The 21,924-nt window shown below is 40.6% G+C and overlaps 1 protein-coding gene across 2 annotated transcripts; it reads right to left on the bottom strand.

Annotated features, from left to right (window-relative positions):
* Positions 1-2,739: 2,739 nt before the first annotated feature.
* LOC106588217 (sperm acrosome membrane-associated protein 4) lies at positions 2,740-20,204 on the bottom strand. Of its 2 annotated transcripts, none has more exons than XR_006762370.1 (3): positions 19,943-20,204; positions 4,678-4,785; positions 2,740-4,205 (listed from the first exon to the last, which is right to left on the bottom strand). XR_006762370.1 is itself a non-coding variant. In XM_045709555.1 (3 exons), the coding sequence occupies exons 1-3, from the start codon at positions 19,992-19,994 to the stop codon at positions 3,990-3,992; spliced, it is 378 nt and encodes a 125-aa protein (XP_045565511.1). In that variant the 5' UTR covers positions 19,995-20,203; the 3' UTR covers positions 2,740-3,989. The 2 variants fall into 2 exon arrangements, 1 of the variants encoding a protein (XP_045565511.1); XM_045709555.1 differs by having other exon boundaries at positions 2,740-4,202; positions 4,673-4,785; positions 19,943-20,203.
* Between the last annotated feature and the right edge of the window lie 1,720 nt (positions 20,205-21,924).

A 21,924-nucleotide genomic window follows, 5' to 3' on the forward strand; every position in this document is an offset into this window, starting at 1 on the left:
TTTATCACCTTCTGATAGGATAGATCATTTTACATTAAAAGTTGACACTTTCAAATGTATTTGCCAATTACATTTAAATAAGTTATTCTGTACTAATATGCATTTGGTAGCATCCAGCTACCAAAGATGGGTGACACTTGGCTCCCAGGCCTGCCCAATGGTAATTACAAGTGTGGCCACTGTGTATGTTGTGACAATACGACCAACACTGAAGTTTTTTACCAACCGAGAACATGTAAAGCATACAAAATTCAAAGCTTCATTAACTGTAGCACCACAAATGTCATATACATGCTCAAATGCATCTGCGGGTCTGCTTATAAAAGTAGCCACCCTTTGCCTTGATGACAGCTTTGCGCATTCTCTCAACCAGCTTCATGAGGAATGCTTTTCCAACTGTTTTGAAGGAGGTCCCACATATGCTGAGCACTTGTTGGCTGCTTTTCCTTCACTCAGCGGTCCAACTCATCCCAAACCATCTCAATTGGGTTGAGGTCGGCTGATTGTGGAGGCCAGGTCATCTGATGCAGCACTCCATCTCTCTGCTTCTTGGTCAAGAACTTTTGACTGGTACTGTATGCTTGATTGGAAAATGTGGTCGGAGACTTCCTCCCTGCGCTTTGTAGCCCTAGAGCACGTCTACATTTCACCAAGATGTGACATATGTAAACTAAAACAGAGAGCCATTCTGGCAGTACTCCTTAGACACTGTAGATTCAAAGGCGCTAAACTAACATTTTTCACTGTCCTCGTTTCTATAATGTTGCCTTTATTTTTTGGGGTCTCTGTGTCTCCGGATTCAAAGACACCCCAATATCACTTTTGTATATTTTGACATAGCCTATTGATTAACGAGAAGTCAGCAAGTTCATAAAACAACGGCGGAGAACACTGAGCGGGAGAGCATGCTCTCGAAGACGGCGATAGGAACAAGGCATCCGACACTGATAGTGTTATGAAATGTATTTTTCCCAGGCTTGGGGTCGATGAGGTGGAAGGAAGGAAGTAGATTACGAGTGTGAATCTGATGAAGCTAGCAACCATAAGGGAGATGGTGCGTCGAGGAAGATTGGCGTCAAGTACGAACATAATGAGTTGTACTCCAGTCGCTCTGGGGGTGAATTGGAAGTGTGTAAGAATGAATTACCTGTGTTGGCAGGTGTGAAGATCTCAGAACGCGAGCTTCATGGTAAAGATGAATCTGGTTCGGTAGGAGTGATTTTTGGAGAAAGTGCACCACTCAGTTTTGGCTGGACCATATGTGCTTTCAGGTTGGGTGCGGTTGAATTGGTGAAGGTAACCTGAAGTGGACTTGTGATGATTGTGTTTCTTCCATCCAGAGGGAGCAGGTGCCACGCAAATGGGAATGAGACCTGTTCTCGCTTTGCTCTCAGGAACAGTGTGCCATTGAAAGGAGTGAGTGATTACTGTGAGGGTGGAGCTGGATCAACTAATGTTGAAGGTTCCCGGTGTCTGTGATGCCCGCCGCAGACCCGGTGGCGAGTGTGGGGAAACAAAGAGTCACTGCCTGTTCTTTTAAGTTTTGATGCTGAGTTGTTACCCGACAAAGTAATGTTAGGATATGTCAGTTATCCTGTAAGAGCTTTTGTGCCGATTCCACTACGATGTTTCAGGTGCCAAACTTATGGTTGTTTCAGCAGTGTGTAGGAGGGAGATTCCTAGATGTGAGAAGTGTGCAGGAGGGCATGGGACAAAGGATTGTGAAGTATTGGTGAAAGAAGCAGTGTGTGTTAACTGTATGGGTGCCCATGCTGGGGATCAGAAGTGCAAGAGAAGCAGGTGGAGGTTTCCAGGCTCAGAGTTGTACAGAAGGTGTTTGCTGAGACAGTGAAGAAAGTACAGGAAGATGGGTCAAGGGTGAGGGATCCTAAGAGGCTCCCGGTGAGTAGTAGACTTTTGCCCGAATGGAATATGCTTCAGGAAGGTTGGCCTTTTTAGCGTTCGTTGGCAAGGTTAACTGTACTGCAAATCAGAGAAAATAGTTGTGGCAGCTGCAGAGAAGCACTTGGGTTTGAGATTGTACTGCAGAAGAGTTACAGGGTGTGTTAAATGGTAGTGTCCCGTCAACCTGGTGTATGATCAAAATAGTGGGTTTTTAACGAGTATAAGGTTAGTTGGCAGGGTAATTTATTTTCCCCTTTTTGTATCAAAGTATAATACATTTATACTCCAGTACAATTCATTGGTGGCCAGAAATGCACCATTAATATTGGATGCCAACCGCCGTTAAACCTCACCGAAGGAGGTTCCTAATGCAGAGGACAAGCTCCCTGTGAAAAAAAAATACCAGTCCAACCATGTTTTGCACGATGTAAGAAAAAAAAAGACTCGCTAAGGTTTTTCGGTTGTTTAACATGTCATTTTCTTAACCAATCTATGGGGAGCCTGGAATAAAATAGAAACACTTAAGCACAGGCCCTTGTCTGAATTAGTTTTACCAAAAAAAAGGGCATTTTCTATCGCCCTATTTGCGGGGTCCCTCAGATGGACGGTTGCGGATGAACGAATAGCTGACCCATTCGTCACTAAATGCTACTTGTACTTGATGAAACACAGGCATGTTATAGAAAAAGATGTCCAATTTGACAATTTTCACCAGCTTTTTAACTGGGTTGAGCGGCCGCCGGGGAGGGGAAAACCTGTATGTCCTGCTAAGCCACAAACTTGAGGACTGGTTTGTTTGGGGGTGGAAAAAAGGTAATGACGCCGATACAGTGGAAAGCTTTAATCATTAATTTTATTTTGCACTGTCACCCAGCAATCACGTACAGTATACACAGTTTAAAATAGGTTTTCAAAAATAAAATGTTTCATAAGTCAAGCCATTTACAGTTAGTACATGGCAAACATCAGATTAGTACAGTTCTTCCCAAACAAGGAAGTAAGTTTGACAAACTTCCAATGAACCTAGAAAATAATCCTATTAAAACAAATATAGCATTTAAAAAGCTTGATTTAATTCTCTACAGTGTAATATTGCCATACAAATACAAGCATTACTTTAGGCAAAAAGGAATATGCAGGGTGGCCAAAAATACAATTCCCGGTCAAAACCAGATTGCTTGCCCTTTCTAGGGACAGAGACTAGTTTAGCCCTTCTTTGGTCTAGGTCATCATGTAGCTCATGAATGGGGGAAACATGGTCATAGAGCAATTTCATTATTAATTATAATTTGGGTGATCAGTGGAGCTCCAACACCAAGTGGCTGGATAATCGTCTCATTAACAGTGAACATCAAATTGAAATAGTAGTTTGAAATTAGCATTCATCTGAAATTAACATTGACTGAAATGGCATATACTTAACCCTTGAAATGTATACATTGGCCTTATTCAAGCTGATGGCCTGTGGTGTCCTAAGAAGATATACTGTATAATAGAGCATGGCAATTGGGACAACACTGAGTGGTTATACATGCAGTCCATCACCCATGACACCTACTGTACAAGCAGGTATAACCAACACCAAAGATGGTAAAGATTGTTAGCAGAGCTCCCTATTGAAGATGAATAAATCTGTCAGTATACACATTCATTGGTTACAGTACAATGACTGAAGCGCTTCATCCTACTAAAGTGCCAGAAGACATCTGCTCAATTAAGTTGATTTAAACTTGCCTATTGTATGAGCATTCCATTTAATTGAATGTTTTCCCGTGGTGTGTACATGCAACGGAATGGGGGTCAGGGAAAAGCTAATCTGACTGCATTTCCAAGTGAGCAATAAAACAAATTGAGAGATTTCCAGAGGCATCAAGGACAAATACATTTTTTTAGTAGAAATAATTGAAGTTTAGATGGTATGATACACTAACATGTTTCCTCCTTGGCCTAAATTATATAAGATAATGCAGGACTTCTATACATGGACAGATTGCTGCTAATGTTGGCGTGTGTGTGAACCGTCAACCTACATGCGTATCAACCTCTGTATATGTATGCATGTAGACCAGAGGGCTTCCCCCTCCTTACACCAGGACTTTGGTCATGAAGGTGGTGGCGAGGGCCAGGTGCAGGATGCTCATTCGGGGCAGACCCGGGGCAGCGTTACACAGGTCAGAGCTACAGCAGGTCTTGTTTACGCTGTAGACTGTGGTGTTGGACATGGAAGAGAACGTGGTTTCAGTCACCTTGTTGCAGTTGTTCCTATTCAGGCAGCCTTTTGTATTGATTTCCATAACTAGCTGTGGATGAAAAGACAGAAATAATGTGGTGCCTCAACTTATTTACTTGGGCATCGTCGTGCCAAGCGGCACGTAAACCAACAAACTAGGAATCGTAAGTGGTTTTCCATAAGCTTTTTGCCCCAAGGCAGAATTCTGACAAGTGAAATTTTAGCATCTCCAAAGGGATGGTAGCAGGTTGTCTTCCTTCCTTGTTGGCTTCTGAAGAGGACAGAGGTGCTTTAAAAAGGTGTAAAAACAGACTAAAATAAATAAATTAACCTTACTGTTGTACTGGTCTTTGTAGCACAAACTCACTTGTCTTTTACCAATTTTGCTGATACTGTAAGCTGCTTATTGAGGAAAGTTCGTACTTGCAATGACTGCTATATATATGGTTGTTTATCTACCGGAGTTGAACGCACTAAGTCGCGCTGGATAAGAGCGTCTGCTAAATGTAAGACACCTATGACCCGTGTCAGCTAGTCCTTACCTGCTTTTCCGACACCGCTGAAACATTGCTCCTCGGCATTGCAGGTGACTTTGGTCTGGAAGAGGTTCAAGATGCAGATATCACATTTGAAGCACTGCAGAGCCTGGCCTGGGATGAGAACGCAAGATAAATAAAAACTAAGCAATAAATTACCATGCTCAAGTAAACATTCTTTTAGATTACCCCCTCGACCTAATGCGTGTTGATGCAATCCTTTAACATTGGATGGGCCAAACGCAACGGTTCAGCCGTTCACTCTCCCCGGTTTTGTTCACTTCAGTGGATGAAGGGCCCAACCTGCGTAGGTACCATTATGGTTAGTCATAGAAGGGCATGGTTGTTTGAATATTTGTTCACTACTCAAAACAAAGGCTGATGCTGAATGACTGCAACAACCATAAATTCAACCAATTAGTTGTAAGTCCCTGAGCAAATTGACTTATTCAAATAACCCTCCCAGACACACACACACACACACACACACCTACCTTAGGAGTTCAAAACCTGTCCAAGTCGTGTGTGACAAACTCATCCCATGACTGGGCCAGTAAACAAAACAGCGTATGTATACGCCAGTGTGTGCACGTCACCTACAAAATGTATGCCTTTCCATGAAAGTGGGAAAACATGGTGTGGCCTTCAATTATCAATGTCTGGTGGACAAAACAAATAATTTAAGCAATTTTTGATTGAGCCAAGGAACATTGGGTTGCTTAGAAAGGTTGTAAAAGCACCATGCAGAAGCCTGCCCCCCCCTCCTTCCCCTCCCAAACACTGGTTTCGGTCACACCCAATTGCAGATGAGTTCAGACTCGGGTTACAAAGAAAGTGCCACTCCTCATTTAAAAAACCCCACCAAACTTCCATTGAATGTGAGTGGATCCCCACAAGCCAACCAAATGACTCAACTGCTTGGGTGTCATGTTCCACACAAAAGTACGTGTACACCTTCAAATTAGTGGATTCGGCCATTTCATCCACACCCATTGCTGACAGGTGTATAAAAGCGAGCACACAGCCATGCAATCTCCATAGACAAACATTGGCAGTAGAATGGCCTTACTGAAGAGCCCAGTGACTTAATGTAGCACTGTCATAGGATGCCACCTTAACAAGTCAGTTCGTCATATTTCTGCCCTGCTACAGCTGCCCCTGTCAAATGTAAGTGCTGTTATTGAGAAGTGGAAACATCTAGGGGCAATAACATCTCAGCCACAAAGTGGTAGACCACATAAGCTCACAGAATGGGAACCCCAAGTGCTGAAGCACGTAAAAATAGTCTGTCCTCGGTTTCAACACTCACTACTGAGTTCCAAATTGCCTCGAAGCAACGTCAGCACAAGAACTGTTAGTCGGGAGCTTCATGAAATTGGTTTCCATGGCCAAGCAGCCACACAAACCTGAAGATCACCATGCACAATGCCAAGCGTCAGTTGGAGTGGTGTAAAGCTTGGCGCCATTGGACTCTGGAGGAGTGGAAACGCGTTCTCTGGAGAGATGAATCACGCTTCACTATCTGGCAGGCCGATAGACGGGTTTGGGGCTACCAGGAGAACCATCTGCCCCAATGCATAGTGCCAACTAAAGTTTGGTGGGAGGAGGAATAATGATCTGGGGATGCTTTTCATTGGTCGGGCTTGGCCCCTTAGTTCCAGTGAAGGGAAATCTTAATGCTACAGTATACAATGACATGCTAGATGAGTCTGTGCTTCCAACTTTGTGGCAACAGTTTGGGGAAGTCCCTTTCCTGTTTCCGCATGACAATGCCTCTGTGCATAAAGCGAGGTCCATACACAAATGGTTTGTCGAGAGGGTGTGGAAGAACTTGTCTGGCCTGCTCAGAGCTCAACCCCATTATACACCTTCGGGATGAATTGGAACGCCGACTGCGAGCCTGGCCTAAATTGGCCAACATCAGTGCCTGACCTCAGTAATGCTCCTGGCTGAATGGAAGCAAGTTCCCGCAGCAATGTTCCAACATGTATTGGAAAGCCTTCCCAAATTATAGTGGGGGGGGGGGAGAGACCAACTCCATATTTATGCCCATGGTTTTGGAATGAGATGTTCGATGAGCGGGTGTCCACAGTTTTAAATACACTACATGACAAAGTGTCATTGTGACCTTACAGACATTGATTCAGCTTTTATACAACTTTATTAAAGCCACTCAGTGTATCAAAACATCTTGTTTCCATGTGATCTGATCATTCAATTATTGTTTGAATTCCATTCTTTAGGTTCAAATATGAAATAAGGTGTCTTTCCGACAAGGACATCCTTGAGGGAATACCCAGAGAACGCAGACAGGACAGATGTAAGCGCACAAGTAAACTTCCACTTGTCAAAAACCTTCCCACTCAATGCAGAGGCTGCATTTACAAAAGCAGCCAAATTCTGATATTTTTCCACTTATTGGTCTTCTGACCAATCAGAGCAGCTCTTTTGACAATTGTTCTAAAGAGCAGAGTTGGACTGCCTGTGTAAACTCAGCCTAAGTGACGGTTTCCCCAGACACAAATCAAGCTTAGTCCCCATGAGTGAAAACAATCAATTGTCCTCAATGAGAATGCCAATTCCCCTACCACTACAGTACGTACAACAACTTACAGGCTCAGCTCCTGGAAGCACGCCAAACAAGTTTGCCATACTGTGCATAGTAACGTACGGGCCTACATAACGTACATGAGTCATGACATGATGAATGTTTTTCCGTCAGTCTTGGGGCCGCGCCTTGACATTAACCCCTTCACAAATCCAGTCCAACCCGTTGCCCAGTCTCTCCCATCGCCCCACCAATCTGTCACCGCCTCACACAAACAGGTGACAGTCGGGTTGCGCAAACAGAACTGCCACTAGGCTTACACAGTTGGCTGCATTCCTGCCACAACAGGTCATTTACCGACGCAATGAGGGGGTTAAGGATGAGCGCAAAAGCCTTGCTCGGGCACGCAAGAGCATGGGAAGACGTGATGAGTCATATTGGAAAGGACTGAGGCACCATAATGGTCATTGTCTGATTCTATATTTGTCATCATGGAGATTAGGAGGAATGTTCACCACACAAGCAACCTCTTAATTGTTTTCACCATCTCTCATTGTCGCCTTTTAAGAGGACAGAGACCACTGAGTATGAGTAAACAGTTGCTCATACAACCCACCCCCCAAAAATGTTCCAACAATGATGTGGCCTATGACTGTCAAAAGGTTATGCTTTAAGGCAGACTGGACTTCATGATGCATGTCCTAAACATATAGTATAAACAATATGGTTTGTGTTATACCACATAAGGAGAATTATTATTACATGGACAAAGTGGAAGGCAGACTGATAAATACAAGATCACCATGTCACGAAATAGTCGTCATGGGGAGTTTTATTAGCCTGTAGCAAAATTCAAGCATCTTAAATTCCCCCAGCCGAAAGAAAACTCCTGGTGGGCCTATACAGTATTGCATGGATTCCATTAGAACTACCAAGCCAACAAAAACAGACATGAATCAGTTGTACAGTCCTCAGCCCCACGTATGTTTTTGTATTTTGTCGGGTGTCATTTATGTTCTGTAAGGAGTTTTACGCAAGCAGCGGTGTAAAGTACTAAGTTGTATCTGTTTGGGTATCTGTACTTCACCATTTATATTTGAAAATTTACTTTACTACAATCCTAAAGAAAATTGACTTTATTCCATACATGATCCCTGACACCCAAAAGTATGTTACATATTGAATGCTTAGCAGGAGAGGAAAATGGTTCATTCACACACTTAAAAGGGAAAATCCCTGGTCATCCCTACTGCCTCTGATCTAGCGGACTCACTAAACACATGCTTTGTTTGTAAATTACATCTGTGTGTTGGTGTGCCCCTTGCTGTCTAGTTTGCTTAATATAAAAAAGGAAATTGAAATGATTTATACTTTAGCAATTACATTTACTTTTGATACTTATGTAGATTTAAAACCAAATACTTTTACTCAAGTAGTATTTTACTGGGTGACTGTCACGTGAGTCATTTTCTATTACTTGAGTAAAAGTACAGTATGACAACTGGGTACTTTCTCCACCACTGGACGCAAGGCAACATTCTGTGAAAACAGACAAAATGTAATCTTAAAAAAGTTACCCAAAGTAAACTGGTAGCATAAGGAAACATTCTCCCTGTGTTACTGTCGGACAAACACTGTCACACCATTGTACAAAAACACTACATTTGCAGATCCTCATCTCATCAGGCTTATAAATGAGACAAAACAGACTTGATAGATTTCTAAAATGAGTACCAAAGTTGTCCACCTGATGACAATGTTGCCTGATGAGACTTCCATGGTGTCCTAATCTAGAGCCTTGACCAGGCACCATTCAAGGCTTTCAACAAACATTGTGTATTGAATTCCAGTGAACGAAAGGTAGATCAGGATTCAGTAAAATTACCTATCAGGTTATTCAGGTTCAGGACAATTGGTTACGCCACTCCCAGTTCTAAGGCCCGCCGTGAAATACAGTGCAACAAAACAATTGAAAAGGGGAGGACAGTGGCTTTATGGATGTGATGATTCTATTAATTTTAAGTGGTCTCAACTGAGCAAGTCTCATCTTATTTAAATAACCTGGACATATAGTACACAAAATATTTGCTTATGCGCTAAAATCCTTCACAAATAAAGCCTGGAACTACTCCAATGTTCATTCCAACCTTTATTCAGTAAAGCCGAGCAAAAGCCAAAGTATTTAGTATTGTTTGCCTTTCCCAATTTATTCGTTTCCCCTAAACGTTCTCAAAAAAAAAGTTACTTTTGGTAATGTAGTGTTTTTGTCAAAAGTATGTAAATACCCAATAAATTACGGAGTTTATATATGGTGTGCGCAACTCCTCATTTTCATAGTTGACACCTGCTCGTCAAACATATCACTCCAAAATAAGGGGCATTAATATGGAGTTGGTCCCCCTCTGCCGCTATAACAGCCTCCACTCTTCAGGAAAGGCTTTCCACTAAATGTTGGAACATTGCTGTGGGGACTTGCTTCCATTCAGCCACAAGAGCATTAGTGAGGTCGAGCACTGATGTTGGGTGATTAGGCCTGGCTTGAATTTGGCTTTCAAATTCATCCCAAAGGTGTTCGATGGGGTTGGGGTCAGGGCTCTGCAGGCCAGTCAAGTTCTTCCACACCGATCGACATTTCTGTATGGACCTTGCTTTGTGCACGGGGGCATTGTTATGCTGAAACAGGAAAGGGCCTTCCCTGAACTGTTGCCAAAGTTGGAAGCACAGAATCGTCAAGAATGTCATTGTAGCGTTAATAAATTCCATTCACTGGAACTAAGGGGCCTAGCCCAAACCATAAAAAACAGCCCAAGACCATTATTCCTCCGCCACCAAACTTTAGTTTAAGATGGCATCCTACGGCGGTGCCACGTTGAAAGTCACTGAGCTCTTCAGTAAGGCCATTCTACTGCCAATGTTTGTCTATGGAGATTGTGTGGCTGTGTGCTTGATTTTATACACCTGTCTGCAATGGTGTGGTTAAAATAGCCAAATCCACTAATTTGAAGGGGTGTCCACATACTTGTGTGTATATATAGTGTACCATAATTCCCGTTGTCAAATAAAATGTTACCTTGGTGTCAGCAATGCACACTCGTTCTACTCCATGTCCCTGAAAGGTTTAACCTCAAACTCTGACGCCATCTGGTGGCATTTTCTAAACTATACATATTGTATACTGCCCTCAAAGTACATTTCAGTTTTACAAAAGTCCTACAAACACATCCTTAGTACTGTTAGAAAGGTAAGAACTGTGGGATTCAGATAAGGTATCAAAATTTGCAAAACTAGTTTATTGCACAAATTCAGGTAGGCCCCTCCTATTTGGTTCCTAGTGAATACACCAAAGAGTATTTCACTGAACAACACCGAGCCAAAAGAGTAAGCCAGCAACATTCTCATACGGTCTTAGTTTCGCCGACAAAAAAACTTTAGGGGAAACTATGCAAATGTATGAAATCATGTTCTGAAAATATTTGGTAAAAGTTAGAAATGAGGACAGAAATTGTCATTTTGATTCTTGCTTATTCACAATTCAGGAAGAACTCCGTCAAGGTAGATGATTGCAGAAAATCATATAGTACGGTTGTGGTTTGAAACCTGAGATGGGACAAAGGCTTGCTTAGCCGAACTAAGGTATTTAAAACTATGGGTCATACATAAAACAGCAAGCCTTTAAAAAAAAAAAATCAGATGCATAAAGTGGACAGGTTCTGACGCGCAATCTAGGCGTGTCTAATATGCCTGGATCTGTGCCTAAGGGTTTGACAAACCACACATACCAACCGTAAACATCAAATAGGGTGGAATGAATTCACCTAAAATAAAATGTACAAGAGCCACCAGGTTAGGAATAAGGGAGTGTCATGGGAAATTAAAGGTATAGTTCACCCAAATTATGAAGTTTCCTTAGCCTGTTAGCAATACATGTTATTCTTTACCAGAGGGATTTTTAAAATGTATTTTATTTCACCTTTATTTAACCAGGTAGGCCAGTTGAGAACAAGTTCTCATTTACAACTGCAACCTGGCCAAAATAAAGCAAAGCGACAAAAACAACAGAGTTACACATGGGATAAACAAATGTAGTCAATAACGCAATACAAAATCTATGTACAGTGTGTGCAATTGTAGTAAGATTAGGATATACTACAAGCCACCAAGGTCTGATAACGGATGGAAAATGATTGAGGATAATAGCGGACAATATTGCCACTCCTATTTGCCATATCTTCAAGCTAAGTCTACTAGAAAGTGTGTGCCCCTTCAGGCCTGGAGAGAAGTAAAAGAATTCCCGCTACCCAAGAATAGTAAAGCCCCCTTTACTGGCTCAAATAGCCGACCAATCAGCCCGTTATCAACCTTTAGAAAACTTTTGGGGAAAAAAAATAGTGTTTGACCAGATACACTATTTTACTGCAAATAAATTTACAGACTCATCACGCTTATAGGGAAGGACATTGGACAAGCACAGCACTTACAAATGACTGATTCCCTGAGAAAATTATAAAACGATTGTGGGAGCTGTTTTGTGGCTTTTGACATTATCGATCATAGTCTGCTGCTGGAAAATCTTGTTATAGCTTTACACCCCCTGCTATATTGTGGATAGAGTTACCTGTCTAAAAAGAAGACAGAGGGTGTTCTTTAATGGAAGCCTCCAACATAATCCTGGTAGAATCAGGAATTCCCCAGAGCAGCCGTTTAGGCCCCTTACTTTACAATGACTCAACCTTCTTGCCATTTGTGCTGTTGTCTGTGCACAATGTTTGTACCATGTTTTGTGCTGCTACCACGTGTTGCTGTCATGCTATGTTGTTGTCTTAGGTCTCTTTATGTAGTGTTGTCCCTTGTGGTGAGTTGTCCTACAAAGTTCGGTGTCACTTAAATATTCTTGTTTGTGAAAAAAGCTTTTGTCCATTAAAATAACATCGCTTGATCAGAAATAGTGTAGACATTGTTAATGTTGTAAATGACTGTTGTAGCTGGAAATGGCAGATTTCTTTATGGAATATCTATATAGGTGTACAGAGGCCCATTATCAGCAACCATCACTCCTGTGTTCCAATGGCATGTCATGTTAGCTAATCCAAGTTTATCATTTTAAAAGGCTAATTTATCATTAGAAAACCCTTTTGCAATTATGTTAGCACAACTGAAAACTTGTTCTGATTAAAGAAGCAATAAATCTAGCCTTTAGATTATTTAGTATCTGGAGCATCAGCATTTGTGGGTTCTATTACAGGCTCAAAATGGCCAGAAACAAGGTACTTTCTTCTGAAACTCAGTCTATTCCTTCTAGGCAGAGTTCCTCTGTTATTTTGCCCATCTTAATCTCTATTGGCCAGTCTGAGATACGGCTTTTAGTTTGCAACTCTGCCTAGAAGGCCAGTATCCCGGAGTCACCTCTTCACTGTTGACGTTGAGACTGTTGTTTTGCGGGTACTATTTAATGAAGCTGCCAGTTGATGACTTGTGAGGCGTCTGTTACTCAAACTAGACACTAATGTACTTGTCCTCTTGCTCAGTTGTGAAACCGGGGCCTCCCACTCTTGCTATTCTGGTAAGAGCCAGTTTGCACTGTTCTGTGAAGGGAGTAGTACGGAGTTGTACGAGATCTTCAGTTTCTTGGCAATTTCTCGCATGGAATAGCCTTCGTTTCTCAGAACAAGAATAGACTGACGAGTTTCAGAAAGTTTTGTTTCTGGACATTTTGATCCTGTCATCGAACCCACAAATGCTGATGCTCCAGATACTCAATTAGTCAAAGGCCAGCTCTCATCAGCACAACAGTTTTCAGCTGTGCTAACAATGGCATAAGGTTTTTCTAATGATCAATTGGCCTTTTAAAATGATAAACTTGGATTAGCTAACAATGTGCCATTGGAACACAGGAGTGATGGTTGCTGATAATGGGCCTCTAGATATTCTATAAAAAATGTGCCGTTTCCAGCTACGATAGTCATTTACAACGTCTACACTATTTATGATCAATTATGTTATTTTAAATGAACAATTAAAACATTTTCCAAAAACAATGACATTTCGAAGTGACCCCAAACTTTAATGGTAGGGTATAATTTTTAGTCCCAGCCCCCGTAGGCAGCCTTCTGGCCGTCATTGTAAATAAGAATTTGTTCTTAACTGACTTGCCTAGTTAAAGGCTAAATAAAAAAAACACTATACGTCAGCTACTACAGCGACTTAAGTCACTGCAACATTTAATTTTAGAGTGGGTGGCAAGGAATACATTAGTCCTAAATATTAAACTTAAAGCATTGTATTATGAATTACAACTAAATATTGTAATTCATAATGTGGCAATTGAGCAAGTTGAGATTAAACTACTTGGATTAACCCTGGATTGTAAACTAACATGGTCAAAACATGATACAACAGTAGCTAAGATAGGGAGAAGTCTGTCCATAAAGCACTGCCTTCTTGACAACACGGTCAACAAGGCAGGTCCTACAAGCCCTGGTTTTGTCACACCTGGACTACTGTCATGTGGTCAGGTGCCACAAAGAGGGACTTTGAAAAATTGCAACTGGCTCAGAAGAGGGCAGTGCGGCTGGCCCTTAAATGTACACGGAGAGCTAGCATTAATGATATGCATGTCAAGCTCATGGCTCAAAGTGGAGGAGAGATTGACTTCATCACGGCTTGTTTTTGTTAGAAATGTTGACAAGCTGAATGTACCGAACTGTCTGTTTAAACTACAACCTTGTCCATAGACTGTTTACAGTTTAAGGAAACCAATTTTATTCTGTAATTTGGATTAACTATCCATTTAACCATAAATAAGTGACATTCCTTTATAAAGCATTGATATCTGCTGACCATATGGTCCTATATAGTCAATAAGGTTTAAGTCAGCCCAGGTTTACAAGCCCAAGATGTACTCGGTACCGTTACTCCTTAAGATCCAAGGACCTTATGTTATTTTCAGAAGTAGACTGGCTCTGGCAGCCAAAAACTCAATTTAAACCTGAATTGATTCTCAATTGCAATAAGGTTCAAGAAACAAAGCCCTTTACTTTCATATCACATCCAAATAATTTTACAAATGCAAAACACACTTACTGTACACAGTTCTAACAGTTGCTGCCAACAGTATTTTTCAGTGACAACATTTTTCTGGCAGCCTTCATCCTTTACACACAGGTGTTCTGGAACATGCTAGATAGCTCATTAGTACAGGTGGTCCGGTGTAAAGGTGTAAACACACACTGTAATATGGAGATATGGCAGTGTGGGAACACTGACCCTATAAAAAAGGTGTGAATCAATTTAACATTTTGTTTTTTAAAATTATTTATTGTTAATCTGAAAGGTTCTTATGCTTTCAATATCAAACTACAAGTCATGCGTATTAATGTTCAGACCAAGCGTTGGGGCTCGTAAGAGCCAATGAACACTGATTGGCACATGAGTTCTGTTGCTCATTAGAAAAAATGGATTTCAGTCTTCCTGACCAATATCTTGTTTGGTTATTGATGTTTGCCCCCCTTGAGACACTGTAGGAAAGCTATTTCACTTCCTCAAAATCACAAGAATGAATTTAACATAAACAATCTAATTGTAGTTTTGACCAAGGATGTTTATTGGCACAATTTCACATCTAACTAAGGTGTTTCGTGCAGCATTTCTCAAGTTACAAAATGTGTGCAGTGTGTTATGTAAACAGAGCTGCAAGTCTGTCTCACTATGTTAATATTTGAAGAGAAAATCAACCATGTTAGTGGGCAAATGGACATAAACAAATCAAAACCACCTCTGGCCTACTGGCCCCCCTACCTCTGAGGAAGCACAATTCCCGCTCAGCCCAGTCAAAACTGTTCGCTGCTCTGGCACCCCAATGGTGGAACAAGCTCCCTCACGACGCCAGGACAGTGGAGTCAATCACCACCTTCCGGAGACACCTGAAACCCCACCTCTTTAAGGAATACCTAGGATAGGATAAAGTAATCCTTCTAACCCCCCCCCCCCCCCTTAAAAGATTTAGATGCACTATTGTAAAGTGATTGTTCCACTGGATATCATAAGGTGAATGCACCAATTTGTAAGTTGCTCTGGATAAGAGCGTCTGCTAAATGACTTAAATGTAAATGTAAAAACCAAACCTTAATTTACCTGGTGTGATGGGTGTTCCAAACTGTTTTAGACAAGATTGACTTGTCATCCCATTTACACTTTGTAGTCAATTTTAACACGAAAATAATTGACTCAGATGCCACAGGCTGTTTTCAAAGGTATTCATTGTTTATTAAAGGCAGCCGCTTCTTTAACAACTCTTCTGTGCAGAACAGTGGAGGACCATCCTCATTGAATTTCATAATTGTTAAACGTATCTAAAAAGGATAACTCAAAACTATACAAAATATATTCACGTCACCAAATTGATTAAAACTCTTTTGCAATGGTCTACAGCAGCCTCAACAGCATGCTGTTCTAGGGTAGCACAATGGTGTAGCCGGAGGTCAGCTAGCTTCCGTCCTCCTCTTGGTACATTGACTTCAATACAAAACCTAGGAAGCTCTTGGTTCTCAACCTCTTCCATAGACTTATACAGCAATTATGACAACTTCTGGAGGACGTACTCCAACTTATCAGAGCTCTTGCAGCATGAACTGACATGTTGTCCACTACAGCTAGCTATCACTGCAGTGCATAAAATGTGTTGAGTAGTTGACTCAGAAAGACAACAGTTTCAATAAAAACATTTTTTTTTAAATTAACAAAGTTCCACTTAGCTAGCAAATGCAGCTAGCTAGTTGTCCCCCTGCTGGACGGTTGAGCTAACGTAGGCTAATGTGATTAGCATGAGGTTGTAAGTAACAAGAACATTTCCCAGACATATCTGATATGGGCAGAAAGCTTAAAATCTTCTTAATCTAACTGCACTGTCCAATTTACAGTAGCTAATACAGTGAAAGAATACCATGCTATTGTTTGAAGAGTGCGCACAGTTATGAAATCGAAAATGTATCAATTATGTTTGGGCATACTTGATACAACATTGAACAGAAATGCAATGGTTCAGTCTAAAACTTTGCACATACACTGCTGCCATCTTGTGGCCAAAAAAAATGAAATTGCACCTAACCTGGAATAATAAAAAAATAAAAACATGTTTTTTTCCCTTGTATTGTCTTTACCAGATCCTAATGGGTTATATTCTCCTACATTAAATTCACATTTACACAAACTTCAAAGTGTTTCCTTTCAAATGGTATCAAGAATGTGCATATTTTTGCTTCAGGTTCTGAGCATGTCATTTGCTAACTGCTTACTGACTACAAAGGCACATTACTGCATGATTGTAGCGGGTTTACTAATGTATTAGTTCAAATTAGCTATGTTGACTAGGACATTACTTTAGCTAATAAGGGGACAATGATGTAGGCTGTGTGTAGCAGTTATGACATGGTTTGGCTTGGAAAAGTTTTTTGCTAGGTCACATACAGCTGATGTGTTGTTCATTTAAGTCCACAAACGAAGGGGAAAGGTCAGAGTAGAGTGCATTGAGACTACAATGGCTACTATCAAAGTGAACTGTGTTTAGAGGTCGACTGATTAGGATTTTTCAACACCGATACCCATACCGATTATTGGAGGACCAAAAAACCCCGATACCGATTAATCGGCCGATTTAAATAAAATATATATATATATATTTGTAATAATGACAATTACAACAATACTGAATGAACACTTATTTTAACTTAATACATCAATAGCCTCAAATAAATAATGAAACCTGTTCAATTTGGTTTAAATAATGCAAAACAAAGTGTTGGAGAAGAAAGTAAAAGTGCAATATGTGCCATGTAAGAAAGCTAACGTTTAAGTGCCTTGCTCAGAACATGGCAACATATGAAAGCTGGTGGTTCCTTTTAACATGAGTCTTCAATATTCCCAGGTAAAAAGTTTTAGGTTGTAGTTATTATAGGAATTATAGGACTATTTCTCTCTATACAATTTGTATTTCATATACCTTTGACTATTGGATGTTCTTATAGGCACTTTAGTATTGCCAGTGTAACAGTATAGCTTCCGTCCCTCTCCTCGCTCCTACCTGGGCTCGAACCAGGAACACATCGACAACAGCCACCCTCGAAGCAGCGTTACCCATATAGAGCAAGGGGAACAACTACTCCAAGTCTCAGAGCGAGTGACGTTTGAAACGCTATTAGTGCGCACCCGCTAACTACCTAGCCATTTCACATTGGTTACACCAGCCTAATCTTGGGAGTTGATAGGCTTGAAGGGGTGGGTATAATTTGTGGAACGTTCCAACAGGAATCTGTCCCAAAAATAAACATGAGTGAAAAATGCAATGAAATAGACCACTCCCTATCCGGTATCTTATTCTGCCGCTATACAACTTTGTATGCGTTGTTTTTGGGCAACCTTGTTATTTACGAAGTTTTTGGAATATATTCCTGTTGGAACGTTCCACAAATTATACCCACCTGGGTTGAAGTCATAAAGAGCGCAATGCTTGAAGCACAGCGAAGGGCTGCTGGCAAAACGCACGAAAGTGCTGTTTGAATGAATGCTTACGAGCCTGCTGGTGCCTACCACTGCTCAGTCAGACTGCTCTATCAAATCATAGACTTAATTATAATATAATAAACACACAGAAATACGAGCCTTAGGTCATTAATATGGTCCAATCCGGAAACTATCATCTCGAAAACAAAAGTTTTTTCTTTCAGTAAAATACGGAACCGTTCCGTATTTTATCTAACGGGTGGCATCCCTAAGTCTAAATATTCCTGTTACATTGCACAACCTTCAATGTTATGTCATAATTATGTAAAATTCTGGCAAATTAGTTCGCAACGAGCCAGGCGGCCCAAACGGTTGCATATACCCTAACTCTGCGTGCAATGAACGCTAGAGATGTGACACAATTTCATGTTAGCAGGCAATATTAACTAAATATGCAGGTTTTAAAAATATATACTTGTGTATTGATTTTAAAGAAAGGCATTGATGTTTATGGTTAGGTACATTGGTGCAACGACAGTGCTTTTTTCGCAAATGCGCTTGTTAAAATCAACACCCGTTTGTCGAAGTAGGCTGTGATTCAATGATAAATTAACAGGCACCGCATCGATTATATGCAACGCCGGACATGTTAGATAAAATAGTAATATCATCAACCATGTGTAGTTAACTAGTGATTATGTTAAGATTGATAGTTTTTTTATAAGATAAGTTTAATGCTAGCTAGCAACTTACCTTGGCTTCTTGCTGCTCTCGTATAACAGGTAGTCAGCCTGCCATGTAGGCTCCTCGTGGAGTGCAATGTAAGGCAGGTGGTTAGAGTGTTGGGCTAGTAACCGAAGGTTGCAAAAACGAATCCTCCCTGAACAAGGCAGTTAACCCCCGTTCCTAGGCCGTCATTGAAAATAAGAATGTTCTTAATCTGACTTGCCTAGTTAAATAAAGGTGTACATTTTTTTAAATTAAAATCGGCCCTAATTAATCGGCCATTCTGATTAATCGCTCAACCTCTGTTTATGCGTGGTTAGGGGTGTATTCATTATGCCAATTCTGTTAAAATGTTTCTTCAACAGAAAAACGAAGCGGGGATTAAAAAAACGGAATTTGTCCAATAGAAACTCGTTTGCAACTGTTGGACTATGGATTACACCCTAGATAAACTAGATACAGGCAAGAGTCACTGTCCAATAATTTCTCGACCTGTTGTAAACTTTTCATAGGCTTGGTTGTTGCAACCTCATGATAGGTTTAGAGAAAATGTAGTAGCCTAGACCTATCGATGTTACATTGAACTGGGTGAAAGGAATATGAATAACAGTCATCCAACATGCTGTAATATAAATAAGGTCATGCCCATGAAAAACAAATCGTCCTCCCTCATAAAACGACACTGACTGCCACATGAGACTCCTTACTCCAATGACTTAAGTGTAATGGTACTGAGAGTCATGAACAAGGGCTTGGGCTACAATGTTACCATTTCTAGAAGCGCATCATGCCAACAATAATCACTATTTAGCTAAGACAAATATGATTGATTAAATCAGCTTCAGATATTAATCTGAAATGTTTCATTGATGGCAATTGAAGACTCAAATAAAGGCCGCTTCATTACTATCACTTCAATGAAGTGGTATGATTTAAAACTGTTCAAAAAGCTGTTGAACATTATTTTATTGTAACCAGTTTATGGAAGAATCTGAGCTTTTTATTATACTTTAAATTTCCATACAATTATAAAGACCAAAAAATATATATCTCACACACAGCATTTTCAGTTAGCATTATAACAAATAGCAGCAGATAAAATTTCATAATACTGTTATATATTTTGAGCTTTTCAGATAAACTTGTACAATTATTTTTTGCCCCTTTCCCGCTCTTTCTATGATACGAGGATCCGACCTTTCAAATGCAAACAATTAGGCTGATTTTCAGATCTTTTTCCACTAGTAATTGGTCTTTTGACCAATCAGACCAGTTATTTTGCCAATAAATTGGGCAAAAGATGAGAATTTGGCTTTTTAAAGACATCCACGTTTCCTAATTGGCTGTAAAGTTAACCTATTGATATGATAAAATACAGGTTAGCTTCGAATGATGAAAAGGATTGTCGAATATCGTTTAGTCTAAACAATTCATTACACACATATCGAAGATTGTTTTAGGTATCAAAATGATACCTAAATGAGACAAGCAATTGTTTCTTACCAACTGAAAAACACAGGCCAACTGCGAAAATGCTGAGAATAATTCTGTTCATCGTTGAAACAAAAAAAAGAAGTTTCGCAGGTGCTTCTATCCTTGCCTCTATTGACCATTAGCGATGTGCTAAAAACAACAAAGCTGATCACCAACTTGCTATTTATAATCTCCCTCCCATCACCACAGCCACGTCGCCGTTATACAAGGTAGAGGTAGGTATCTTGGCCACGTTCAGTTGCAAAACATCCTGAACGTTGCAGATAGACATTCCACGAATAGAGCCGACGTGATTCCTTATTCTACATGGAGCAGGGCGGTGCACATACCTTTGAGGGGAGCATGTGCCCAAAATGACCCCCCTTAAAAACGTTTATAATTCATATCTGAAATTCACAGCATACCAAATGCCACCGTAGGCAATTATTTAAAATGTTACATTTTTTATTATAGGCATATTTATTTCTGCAACAACAGCTCACTCATCATCACAAATTGTAAGTAAGCTATTTTCAGTGCCTCCTAAACACATGATTGACATTGGGAAAAGAGCTGATCCTTGACTACGACTTGCGGGCACTTTGGAGATTGGAGTGGCAAAGGGGCGCCCTATCTATGCACATGACTGTGTTGGAGAGGCATGTTTGTTCTACATAGCATATTTCTTTCTGAATGTTCCAACACGTTGCTTCCTGCTGAACACGCCACAGCTCTCACCACACCCTAATTTGCCCTCCCCCCTCTGCACAGGTGATGGTGGTGCTCAAGAGACAATAAGCAATGTTATTTCGTTAGGGGGAGTCAAACTCATTCCATGGAGGGTCGAGTGTCTGTTTTTCGTTATTTCCTTTCAATTCGTGTCCAATTAAGACATAAACAACCAACCTAACTAATTAGTTACTTTAATTGATAAGGGGAGGAATGAAAACCTGCAGACACTCGGCCCTCGGTGGAATGAGTTTGACACCAGTGGTTTAGGTCATAGTTCTGTCAAAAGAATTATGTTGGCATTTTTTTGCCAGTTTGAAAGTTCTGTATCATATTTTCCAAGACTAGCCTACATTAAATACACACGTAGGTTATGTCAATCGGTGGAGGCCGCTGAGGAGAGGAAGGCTCCGTAATAAGGGCTGGAATGGAGTCAATGGAATGGTATCAAACCCTGGTTTACATGTGGTTGATACCATTCCGTTGACTCCATTCCAGCCATTATTATGAGCAGTCCTCCCCTCAGCAGCCTCCACTGATGTCAATAGCCTTAATCTACCTGTACTGTCCGGAACAAAAAACAATCAATCAGTTTGTAAAGACTACGAACTCCCCTGTACTTTGTCAGAGTAACTAGAAGGGTACACTAGTTGTATACCTGGCTTTCTCTTGAGACACAACGCTCATCTCCCCATCCTTTTACGAATGTTATTATGCCCAACAGAGCTTAATGCCAACCTAGTAGGCGAGAGGTCAGTATATAGGCATTATGCATGAGGAATCAGACAAAATAGGCCTACGTTATGTTAATGGTATTACTATTTTTGGTTCCAATTAGTCTGCTGAACGGAGAAGTAATCTAAATGTTGGGAAAGTGCATAACCTATGGAAAAAAACAGAAGTGAGCAAACAGGCCCAAATAGACAGTTTCAACTACACAAAAATGAATATATTTCAATTGAAAGACATTGGTTGTGTTATTTTCTGTGTCATAGTTTTTCCCCCCAATATCTTTCCCAATATCTCAGGCTGCCTATCCTGTCTGAAATGTGTCTGTGTTGTTCTGTGAAAGAGCAGGGCCTGAGTTTCTTACTGTGCGTGTGACCATTGACCGTTTATATATATTTTTGAAATTCTAAAAAGGATTACATTTGAAGGTTAGCTCTATTGGAATATTCATATTAGAATGATTTGCCAATCATAATATTAGCTGTACGTCTATATCCTTTGGAGGTGTGGCAGTTTGTTCTTTAAACCACAGTGTTTATGGTAAATACAGCTAA

The sequence above is a fragment of the Salmo salar genome, chromosome ssa27 (genome assembly GCF_905237065.1).
Source record: "Salmo salar chromosome ssa27, Ssal_v3.1, whole genome shotgun sequence".
Classification (NCBI taxonomy): domain Eukaryota; kingdom Metazoa; phylum Chordata; class Actinopteri; order Salmoniformes; family Salmonidae; genus Salmo; species Salmo salar.

Excerpts from the sequence above, each read along its gene's own strand:
- LOC106588217 (XM_045709555.1), bottom strand. The coding sequence starts at position 19,994 with ATGAACAGAATTATTCTCAGCATTTTCGCAGTTGGCCTGTGTTTTTCA. Across the intron at positions 4,786-19,942 it reads TGGCCTGTGTTTTTCAGTTG|GCCAGGCTCTGCAGTGCTTC; the intron begins GTAAGAAACAAT and ends TTCTCATCCCAG. Across the intron at positions 4,203-4,672 it reads GTGTCGGAAAAGCAGGTAAG|GTTATGGAAATCAATACAAA; the intron begins GACTAGCTGACA and ends CATCCACAGCTA.